This window comes from Hylobates moloch, unplaced genomic scaffold (assembly GCF_009828535.3).
Source record: "Hylobates moloch isolate HMO894 unplaced genomic scaffold, HMol_V3 SCAFFOLD_7, whole genome shotgun sequence".
Classification (NCBI taxonomy): Eukaryota; Metazoa; Chordata; class Mammalia; order Primates; family Hylobatidae; genus Hylobates; species Hylobates moloch.
Window position 1 is genome coordinate 39,276,309 of NW_026652282.1, and position 12,385 is coordinate 39,288,693.

General features: G+C 37.7%; 1 protein-coding gene across 2 annotated transcripts in view; it reads right to left on the reverse strand.

Moving 5' to 3' along the window:
- Positions 1-12,385, reverse strand: part of MAOB (monoamine oxidase B) — a 118,126-nt gene that overhangs the window by 71,413 nt on the left and 34,328 nt on the right. Inside the window, exons 2-5 of one of the 2 annotated variants that reach the window (XM_032756760.2) lie at positions 8,846-9,036; positions 8,284-8,326; positions 8,062-8,156; positions 3,272-3,409 (exon numbers count right to left, since the gene is read on the reverse strand). In XM_032756760.2, coding sequence (XP_032612651.1) covers positions 3,272-3,409; positions 8,062-8,154 — 231 coding nt within the window. In that variant the 5' untranslated portion in view covers positions 8,155-8,156; positions 8,284-8,326; positions 8,846-9,036. The remainder of the gene's footprint in view (positions 1-3,271; positions 3,410-8,061; positions 8,157-8,283; positions 8,327-8,845; positions 9,037-12,385) is intronic. The other variant, XM_032756759.2, reaches the window with a different exon arrangement.

A 12,385-nucleotide genomic window follows, 5' to 3' on the forward strand; every position in this document is an offset into this window, starting at 1 on the left:
GTCTGACAGATCAGATCAAGACAGAGGCCCGTTCATCACAGCACACTAGGTGTTTAAAGATGCCGATTATGGAGCCGGCATGAACACACTTCCTCTATCAGAAGAACATTTCTATGACAACTACCACAGAACTGGTGGTATTGGGAGTCATTCTCTCTTGAGGAAACACACTCTTTCATTTGGGTAGTTAGCCCACCATGAGCTACTGTACCCTTCCCCTTTTCTGGGTAGCTACACTTCATTCATTTCAATATCAACCAGTATATCCAAGTTCCTTAGCTTAATGTTACTAAGGTTGCACATAAAACTCTATTTCCCATTATCAGCCACATAAAAAATTTTAAAAGCAGATTCCTTTGATAGCAGGATCTGACAATATGGCAAGTAGCATACTTGATACTCTCAGGATTCAGATTAAGAAATACATGCATGTTCGCTGATAAAAAAAAAAAAAAAAAAAAACGGCCCAAATATACTATCTATTTACATGAACTGTAGTTTGCACTTGCGGACAGTAGTTATTAAAATAGGTAATAGAGGGCAATGTTCAAATTCCCAAAGCACTGCTTTCCATGACACAGGAGACAAATTTCTCAACTGCATTCTCTAGTATGTGGTAGGAGAAAGAATGTCAAAGTTCTTGTTAATAATTCCAGAAATGAATGTAGCCATCCAAGATGCTTTTTACAGGTCAAAAATGAGAAAAATGATGTATACAAAGACATGGAAGTGGAGATGGTAGAGAACAAGTACTTAGTTTGAGGAGGACTTCTTAGCTATAAGGTCTTCGTCATTATGTATTATCATGTAGCTCTTCACTGCATGTGAGTAATCACGAGGAGGCCAAATTGGCACCTTTGTCAAGACTGCAGAAACCTTTTTTTTTACAGCATCATTATTTTTTCAATTTGTCTCATTAGTGATAATTAATTTGAGAGTAAGTTACTATGTAAAACATATACACATATGCCTGTGCATACAATTTCTTAAAATGCACTGATATTTCCCATTTCCTCCAGCAGAGGTCAGAAAATAGCAATACAGGAATATGAAAATCTACGAACCAAGAGAGTATTTTAGAGTGATCTTCTCAAGATAGTATTATAAAGGGATTTGTTAATTGTTCTTGTTTATCTATATTTTCTAATCATATTTTTACTATAAACATGCTTTACTTTTGTCATAATTAAAAAGCAGAAAGACTTATTTTAAGTATAAAGAGCATTATTGGCATATGTATTTACCCTGTATTAAGTAAGGACTACGGCTTAACTACTTGTATTTTCCTAACTGCACACAGAGTAATGGAAATAGTGAAAAAGCAGCACATTTGGCCATCACTGTGAAATATCATTTAAATGTAACATCATTCCTGTAATTGATGACTCAGCAATTTCTCTCAGACAAGGGACTTAATGTCAGGAAAAAACAAAGCATCCTGGACACAGCTCTGAGCTGACAATAATCTCTGCACACACAAAGACAGGCAAGTGAATATAATCTCTGGTCATCTCCTTTGTCTGGAGAAATTTAAAGATCCCAGTGTTCTGAGAAGTCAATCTCTGCAAGCCTTACAGGTAGAATAAGACATAAGAAATCGGTAAAGAAAACCTACATTTAAAAAAACAAAGAACCCAACAAAGGGTGTTAAGAACTGTTGACTGATGTTCAACAAATCACATTATCACCATGGTAGATTTTCATTTCTAATTCATGTGCCTGTTTTTCTCCTAGACACATAGGGAAGGAAGGTGGAAAGGCGTATAAAATAAAATTTGGTATTTTTAGTAGAGACAGGGTTTCACCATGATGGCCAGGCTGGTCTGGAACTCCTGACCTCAGGTGATCCGCCCGCCTCAGCCTCCCAAAGTGCAGGGATTACAGGCGTGAGCCACTGTGCCCAGCCAATATAAAATAAAATTTGAAGGTCAACCAAAACGTTTATTTATAAATTAAGGAAAACTTTTACCCACATTATACCAAATTAAGTAGCTGCTTAGTTCCCATTTTATTAAATGTTTCATGATTTATGGTCAGTTGTCTCGATATTATCACTCACAAATAATATAAGGATGTCAAAATTGTTATATAAATCAAAATTGACTGTTGCTAGTTTCTTCTGTCTTCTAACGGGATGTTTTCTACCAGTGAGGAATAAGTTCCTATGCTGCTTACTTCCACCTACAGGAGCAAGCGAAGATGAGAGAAGAAAGACTGAAATTGAAAACCTCTGCCAGTTCTTCCATGGGACTCCCGGATGGGGCCCAGATTAGGTGACTGTTTGATTGTCAGAGAACATGAGTGACTTTGTGGACCAAGATGAGGATGCTGGAAAAATAGAGGAGCAGGGAGATGTGAAGAGAGTCTGAGGACCAGCAGCATGGTGGGAGACTGGAATCTGCAGAGAAATGTGACCAGTGAGAAATCCTCAGGGGATGCTTTGGTCTAAGAGATTATTAGAATGAATGTCCAACATTCAGTTCTAATCTGTTTGTATTTCTGCAAATTTAAGAGCCTCCCCCCACCCAACCCCAAGCAAACTTCAGTGACGTTTGCTTTTCACACATGCTTATGGTGGTCTGAGAAAAATCAGGACAAAGAGGTGAGTGTGAACCCAGGTTGTCATAAGCAAAGAGAAGAAAAGAGTCACAGGCCATGAGATGTGAATGAACAAAGGTTTCATGGAAGCCAGAACCATGAGCCACAAATGATCACAGGAATGAAAAACCCAGTAAATTCACAGAAATCTTGGGGAGAACAATGAAGCTTCCTTGCAAAAGACGGGATCTGGGACTTGAACCACTTTGATGTCAATCTCCAAAGAAGAATAATTTTAGCTGATATATAGGCCACAATGATAAAATGTAAGAATATTCCATTAGGCATATTGCAAATACTCTTTACAATGTGCAGTCTAGGGCAGCATTTTAAAAACTTTGCACAGGTTTTTATATAACATAAAAGACTTCCAGGTATTTAAATAGATATTTAATAAATAAAGCACAAATGTTTTTTCTCTATAGGTTTTGTTCAACATGTTACCACATGGACAATACCACTTCATCAATAACCTTCCTAAATAGGTTTAGAATTCCCACCTAATTCACCTTTGATAATAATGAATGAATCTCAGAGTGGCTGAAATGCCATTATAAAATACATTTGCATCATCCAGAGACATAGAAGATTCTCTGAGAGAATGGTCTGGAATTTTTGTAAGGAAATATCATAGAGAAGTTTTCAAATCCTTCAAAGTCTGGCCTGATCTTACCTTTACATGGTGGATCAGACGCTCGACTTCATTCACTTTGTAGGTCTCCAATCCTAGCTCCTTGGCTAATCTCAAGATACGATTCTGGGTTGGTCCAACATAGGATCCTCCAAGGTCCACATATTTAACCTTTTGGTTCTGTTTTCCCACAGGAAAAAATAAAAAAAAATTGTAAAAAATGTATAAAATAACAAAAGACGTCCTGAAATAAGCAAATCGACATTTCACAAGTTACAGATACAACTTAAGGGTATATCCATGAAAAACTAGATTTTGTTATCAACTCTACTTCATTCACATGACTTAGTTATTAAATCAATCTTTAATTTAAAGCAAAATTGATTGAACGCTGAATAGGCAAGAGCTTCTAAACCTCATCATTTACAATATACCATAACGTGGCTTGGTTTTTAGTGCTTTGAATTTGTGAGCTGTGAATTGTTGACGAATCTCTTTACTCAGTACTTCAGGTGAATGCTGAGGGGCCTAATGCTAGAGAAAAAGCAAGAAAGAAAACGATCACTTTTTAAGTGATTTGTTAATCCAGACATTCGAAAATAGCACTAGGAAATATTTGGTCATAATGTGGACTTTGAAATTGCTTTTATGTATAATAATATATTTACATAGTTTTGAATTGGTTTCATTTCCAATGACTGAGGGGTGACCTCTGAACAAAAAATTAGTAGAAAAGTTTCCTATTTCTGTGTATGTCTAAGAAAAACCAGGTTCCTACTAATTAGAAACACTAGAAATGGTCCTTCTCTTCTGTTTTTGTTTATTTGCTTATTTTTTGTCTAGCTTTCCACTCACTTACCCCTCAAAAATGCAATTTTCACAAGGCATCTTTGTTTTACTCACTAAAGTATTCCAAACGCCTATAGCAGTTGTCCAATAAATTTTCTCAAAGAAGGATGTTTTTAAAAATTCAGCACCTAATTGTACTAAACCAGCTTCTTTATGTAAAAGGCACTCTTATATGCGGTATTTTTCAAGGAATATGAAGATTTCAAGAACTGGGGGAGATAAGATGTACACAGGAAAAACCCTGTAAAGCAACATATAATAATTGTCCTTGTGTGGAACAGGTAAGTGGTATTAACACAGAAGAAAGGCAAGTAGCTTTTGATTGGAGTAGGAAGGGATGAGATCCTGGAAGTATGTGAAGATTTTGCCATACGACGAAGGTAAAAAGAGATATTTGAGGAACACATAATGGCAAAAACAATGGCCAGTAGACAAGAAGGGTTAGACCAAGTTTGAAGGCTTGTGTGAAATCACAAATAACTAGGTTAGGGGGTGTATGTTATGGTCAATAACAGATAAGACTTTCAGGCTTATCTGAGCCTCTGGCTCTCAAGACTGGTAAGGTGCCCTCTTATGCCTCTTATGGCACAACTCCAAGCTGTCACCCACCCTCATTGTAGCATTTTCCTTGATAAGCTATAATTAGGCAATTACAACAGTCAGTGTCCCTCTGGGAGACTGTAAAGTCTGTGGAGCAAGGCCATTTTGGGGGGATTACTGTGCCTGATTCATAGCATGTACTCAGTAGATATTTATTGAGGACAAATTCAATTATAAAGGAGATGACTCAAAGTAAAGAATGAGTACAGAGGGCTGGCAAGACGGTCGAATAGGAACAGCTCCGGTCTGCAGCTCCCAGTGAGATCGACACAGAAGGCGGGTGATCTCTGCATTTCCAACTGAGGTAACTGGCTCATCTCATTCGGACTGGTTAGACAGTGAGTGCAGCCCATGGAGGGTGAGCCTAAGCAGGGTGGGGTGTCGCCTCACCTGGGAAGTGCAAGGGGTTAGGGAACTCCCTCCTCTAGCCAAGGGAAGCTGTGAGGGACTGTGCCATGAAGAACAGTGCATTCTGGCCCAGATACTACGCTTTTCTCACGGTCTTCGCAACCCACAGACCAGGAGATTCCCTCGGTCCTATGCCACCAGAGCCCTGGGTTTCAAGCACAAAACTGGGCAGCCATTTGGGCAGACACTGAGCTAGCTGCAGGAGTTTTTTTTTTTTTTTTTTCATATCCAAGTGGTTCCTGGAACACCAGTGGGACAGAACCGTTCACTCCCCTGTAAAGCAGGCTGAAGCCAGGGAGCCAAGTGATCTAGCTCAGCAGATCCCACCCCTGCACATGTATCCCAGAACTTAAAGTATAATTTCAAAAAAAGAATGAGTACAAAATGTCAGATATATATCATTGATGAATCCTTCCAAAAGAAGAGCTGTGAGTCAGAATTTTATATGTATTTTCTCTCTGGAAATGAAAATACTCTGTAGCTTCTATATCTATTATTGAGATCTTGAATGTATGGAAGTAGGGCATTTCCTTGCAGAGAAACTTGCTTTGCTTGACTCTGTGTTTAAATAGAAAATCATTAATTTTAGGCAACAGTGTCAGAATTGAAACAATTAACTAGCAATTAAAATAAGTGTATTTATAAATTGGTAAATAATTCTTTAAAAAAAATAAAAGCTGAAGCAAAAAGAAGCAAAATTAGGCAGGTAAAAGTTTAGTTTATGTGAATAAATAAAAACACATCCATGTTCATGGATTGGGAGAATTAATAATGTAAAATGTCCATACTACCCAAAGTGATCCATAGATTCAGTGCAATCCCCATCAAAATACCCATGTTATTTTTCACAGAAACAGAAAAAACAATCCTTAAATTCATATGGAACTACAAAAGACTACAACTAGCCAAAACAATCTTGAACAAAAAGAACAAAAGTGAAGGCATTATACTACCCAACTTCAAAATATATTATGAAGCAATTTTAATCAAAACAGTATGGTACTGACATAAAAACAGACCACCAACCAATAGAACAGGACAGAAAGCTCAAAAATAACCTCACACATTTACAATCAATTGAGTTTTGATGAAGATTCCAAGAACACACAATGGGGAAAGGACAGTCTATTCAATAAATGGTGCAGGAAAAACTGGCTATCCACATGCAGAAGAATAAAAGTAGTCCCTTATCTTATACCATATGCAAACACCATATACAAATAATCAACCCTAAATAGATTAAAGACTTAAACATAAGACCAGGAACTGCAAAATTACTTGAAGAAAACAAGAGGAAAGCTCCATGACACTAGTCAGGGAAATGATTTTTTGGATATGGCCCTGAAAGATCAGGAAAAAAAGCAAAAACAGACAAATGGAATTGCATCAAACTACAAAGCTCCTGCATGGCAAAAGAACAATTAATAAAATGATAGTTTTCTTTACATATTTGCAAGCCATACATCTGATAAGAGGTTAATATCCAAATTATATAAGAAACTCAAACAACTCAATAGCAAGAGACAAATAACCAGATTTTTGTAAAAATGGGCAAAGGAACTGAACAGACACTTCTCAAAAGAAGACATGCAAATGGCCAACAGGTTCATGGAAAAAGTTCAGCACCACTAATCATTAGGGAAATCCAAATTAAAACCAAAATGAGATATCACCTCACACCTGTTAAAATAGCTTTTATCAAAAAGATGAAAAATAACCAGTGTTGTCAAGGATGAAGAGAAAAGGGAACCCTTGCACACTGTTGGTGGGAATGTAAATCAGTACAGCTATTACAGAAAACAGTATGGAGGTTCCTCAGAAAACTAAAAATGGAAAACTAAAAATAGAACTATCGCATAATTCAGCAATCCCATTTTTGAGAATATATCCAAAAGAATTGAAGTCAATATGTCAAAGAGATATCTGCACACCCATGTTCATTGCAGCATTATCTACAGTAGCCATGGTATGAAATCAACCTAAGTGTCCATCAGTGGATAAATGGATGAGGAAGACGTGGTATATACACACAATGGAATACTATTCAGCCTTTAAAAATAAAGAAATGTAGAAATGTCATTTGGGACAACATAGACTAATTTGGAGGACATTATGCTAAGTGAAATAAGCCAGGCACAGAAAGACTTATAAGTGGAATCTAAAACACACTGAATTCATGGAAGTAGAGAGCAAAATGAACATTATCGGGGCTGGGGAGTGAGAACTGAGGGAATGAGCAGTTGCTGGTCCAAGGGTACAAAATTTTAGCTAGACAGGAAGAATAAGTTTTGAAATCCGTTGCACAGTAACTGTAGTAATAATAATGTATTGTGTATTTCAAAATAACAAACAGAGTAAATTTCAAATGTATCACCACAAAAAATGTCAAGAAAGTGAGGTGCTGAATATGTTAATTAGCTTGATTTTATCACTCCACATTGTATACATATGGTGAAAACATCACATTGTACTCCATAAATGTAATACAATTATGATTTGTTAAAATAAAATTTAAAAAATAAATTTAAAAATGGGAGAAATTCTCTCCAAAAAAGTTATAGTTTGTATGATTAGAATGATTGTCTTGGTGTAAAGGAAGCCTCAAAGTTAGGAGTGGAAAGTACAAATAATTATGTTATTTTTCTTCCTATTTCTCTCTCTGTCTCTCTGTCTCTCTCTCTCTCACACACACACACACACACACACACACACACAGAGGCACACACATATCTGCCCATTTCCCTCTTACTCAATCCTAACTCTATGAGGCCAAATATCATGAGATGAGAAGACAAAAAGGAACAGAAAAATTGAAAGGAAGGCAAACTGGGAGAGAGGCTGTGAAGAATGTTTCAGAGTTATTTTCACCCTCTTAGAGTCAAATGAAATTGAAGACTTTTGGGGAAAAAAACAAAAATGAAACCCCAAACTCAGCTTCAGTCCCATATTTGTCCACCGGATTCTTAATGCCTTACCCTAAGAGTGTAAGTCCTGCCTCCCACACGGTCCCGGGCTTCCAGAACAACCACATTCAGTCCAGAGTCATGCAGAAGTTTGGCTGCTGCCATACCTGGGAGAAAAGACAGTAAGACATCAGGATCAAATACAAGGATGCCAGACAAGCTCCTCATGCTAACAGCCAATGAGAAAAGTCCATGCTGGCTCACGTGCACAGCCTATTGTTACATTCAACTTACAAGTGGATACAGTTTGTCAACAGAGGCCCAGAGTCTGATGTTTCTGGAAACAACAAAAGGGATTTCATTTTTTGGTAAATTTTTCAAATCTTAAACACATCCTCTGCCACTATATCAAAATGTCTATTTTAATGACTAAATTGCATATCTGATAACGTAAATGAGAACACAAGGCCATGCTCAAGAGAAATATATGAGTCGCAGATACAGGATCAAGTCCAGTAACTGACTTCACTCTCAGGGTAAATATGAAAAACCGGTAAACTGAGGGACAGTGGGTCTTCAAAGCATGTGCCAGGAACTGGGATTTACTATTAAAGTTGGACTTTTAGAAGCTGACGTAGTTTCAAAATCAAGGACATAAAATTTGACCCCTTATGCATCTGGATTTCCTGATATGACCCATCACTGAAGAATGAAATAATTCCATTCGTGACTAATTTAACTATTAATTTAGTCAAAAATACTTAGTAAATGCCTATTACATTCTCACCACCATGTATTTAGCTCTTAAAAAAACCCACAGCTTGACTGAGGTAAATGTACATGCAATAAACTTTACCTACTGTGATGGTTAATTTTAGGTGTCAACTTGACTGGATTGTGGGATACCTAGATGGCAGGTGAAGCATTGTTTCTGGGTGTCCCTGTGAGGGTGTTTCCAGAAGAAACTGGCATGGAAGTCGGCAGACTGGGAGAGGAAAACCTGCTCTCAGTGTGGATGGGCATCATCCAATCCAATCGGCTGGGGCCCTGCAGGGACAGACAGGTGAAAGAAGAGGGGACTCTCTCTGCCTCTGCCTTCACTCTCCCTTCCGGAGCCGGATGCTTGTTCTCTTCCTGCTTTTGGACATCAGACTCCAGGTTTTGGACTCTGGGACTTGCACCAGTGACCTCCAGTGGGCTCTCGGGCTTTTGGCCTCAGACTGGGAGCTGCACCATTAGCTTCCCTGGTTCTGAGGCTTCCAGACTAAACCAGCTTCTCCGATGCTCCAGCTCGCAGTCAGCCTATCACAGGGCTCCTCTACCTGTGTGATGGTGGGAGCCAATTCCCCCAGTAAATGTATTCTTCCATGCATTCTATTGGTTCTGTCTTTCTGGAGAACCCTGACTGATACATCCATTAATGCAGAGTTCAGTACATTTTGACAAAGGACAAAGCATAGTGTGGAGTACATGTATAAAGTTTGGGGTACTAATCCATCCTGGATATAGTTTTTGACCTCAAAGATCTTAAAATACTGTATTTTTTTAAAAGCACTCTTACAGAATTTAGCAAGTTTTCTCAGAGAACAGAAACCTGGTGCTCTTCCCGTGATGAGTGGGCTGAATGTGCTCAGTTCCAATTACCTTACTCATTTCCTTTATGAGACCAAATATTAAGGCCATGCCAAGATGCTCTCATGCCTTACAACGTAAATAAAACCGCTTCTGTCTTGTCTTTCAAAAATAATACTTCTGTGACTTTTAGACCCCACTACTGCAAAATTAAAAAGATTCCTATAAAATAGCTAATACTCATATTATATTGGGTCCTAAGTGTTTTAATAAATTAATTCAATGAACTTCTACAACCCCATGAGACAAGTACTGTTGACATTCCCATTTTATGGCCGGGAAAATCGAAGCCCAGAGAGATGTCCAAGGTCACATAAGGAGTAGGTGACAAAGCCAGTTTAACTGCAGCATCTGTATGCACAGCCATTATACAACACTGTCTTCCCCGGACCCCCATGGCCATCCTCTTCATTGACTGCATCTTCCAATTTTTGCTACAGAGAGAAATTACACTTCAAAAGATATTTCTCACTTTTTTGGATCAACTTGTTTTTAAGACACACTTATATGTTGTGGTTTATAAGATCCATATAACATAAAATATGAGCCCACATTAAAAACCATAATGAAAAGCCAAGGCTTTAGTCACCGTCTATCAGTGATCTTAAAGGAGGAATTCCCATTTTTTAGAGAGGCTGGCTGATTTGACATTTCATTATTTGAGTTAATCCATCTTCCCATCCCTGTCACTGGGGGCAGAGCCAATGCTTCCAGTTGCTGATGGGATAACAGTTCCAAAGTCCATGAACCCCATGCAGTGCACACAAGCATTGCACAACCCTGATTTAGGAATACAGGGCACAGGATTTATAACCCCAGTTTCCTAATTTTACCTCCATAAGGAAAAAAAAAACACTTCTATTTAAATTCAAAATTGCAAACAATTCAGTGACATTTTTCTTATCAAGCATGAATTCAACAAATGAAATAACATGCAGCCATAGTAACAGCTGTTATCACTGAATTTAGATAAACCCCTTGAGCATGCTGAGGCTTAAAGAAAAGGGTTCAGAAGGAAATACAACATTACTTGTATACACTAGCATTTTATATTCCACAAAAGGTACTGTCTTTTAGTAAATGCATTTACCCAATAATATCTGATGTTAAATATAAACAATTATTAAAACAAACAAAGGACTTATCAAATCATTGAACAGAGTTCTCTATGCTCATGTACCTTAAACAATTATAAAGAGAAAATTACAAAAATATCTTTAAAAAGGGCAACACAAAAATATGTTGCTGGAAGTAACTTACAATTTAGCTCATAATGTTCATAGGGGATAGTCAAGAGGCTTGTTGGAAATCAATTGACAGAAATTGATCTGAAAAAAAAATTGTTGCAAATATCAGTGGCTTAGGGAAGTCACCGCAATTTAGAAGGAGGGAATTTTAGGGTGCATAGGAAACTGAGTTGGAGTCTGGTCAAGAGGTGATTAAGATTGTCTAGAAGAGGCAGCTCAAAAGCCTCCGTCAATGATGACTGATAAAAGGACTAATGGTTTGACTGCTCAAGGACTAAGCAAACAATGAACTCTACAGAGCATCCCTCACTCAAAGACAGTTATTTCCCAAGAGTTCTTTTCTATGTTGGTTGTTTGGAACTTTTAATACATTTCGCCATAGAAACAAAAATATGAGAGCTGGTATATCCTCTGGGAAGTATGAAACTTTCCGAGTGCAATCTATTGCAAAAAAAAAAGTCATACAGTAGCAGAAATACATTTGCCCTAAAAACGTTAGACAATGTAATCGCCACTGTTTAAACACTTATGCAATAATCTCCTGATATAATGCAATTAACAATTTGTTTGTTAAAAATGAAAATACCGGCCAGGCACGGTGGCTCACGCCTGTAATCCCAGCACTTTGGGAGGCCGAGGTGGGCAGATCACCTGAGGTCAGGAGTTAAAGACCAGCCTGGCTAACATGGGGAAACCCCGTCTCTACTAAAAATACGAAAATTACCCAGGTGTGGTGGCGGGCACCTGTAATCCCAACTGCTCGGTAGGCTGAGGCAGGGAGAATTACTTGAATCTAGGAGGCGGAGGTTGCAGTGAGCCAAGACCATGCCACTGCACTCCAGCCTGGGTGACAGAGTGAGACTCTGTCTTAAAAAAATAAAATAAAATAAAATAAATTACCCAGAGTAATAACAGCCACCATCATAACGCATGAATCACTTTGGTCTGGGTGAAGCGCTTTACACAAAAAGCTCAACTGATCCTTACCACAGTGCTGAGGAATATTATTATCCTAATTTTCAAAAGAAAAAATGGCAGCTTAGAAACAGTCAGTGACTTAACTGTAGGTTACACAATTAGTAAGTGGCAGAGTCAGAGTTCAGCCCAAAACCTGAACTCTTAGCTGCTACCCTTGCACAAAAAAACAAAAAATTAAAAACACAGTAACTCTACATATACACTGATTGATATAAAGTGTCTTAAAACATTCTGCTATCTTACTAAATATAAGAATCTTAAATACCAGCTTTTCTCTTAGATATTTAACCTTTTCAAACAATTTCGGAGCAAGCTTATCACCACTTCATCTTTTTAAAAAGCTAATGACACTTGAATTTAACATGCAGTATCAATTATAATCTCACAAACAAATGGTAATTTGGCACTTTCAGAAGCAGTCCCTATATCCCCATGACAGGCCCTTAGATGAATAATCATAGCACAGCACACACAAATAATGGTAGACTAATATTTAATGTTATGAAATTATAAAAATATTGCATCTCTCTTCTGAGAAG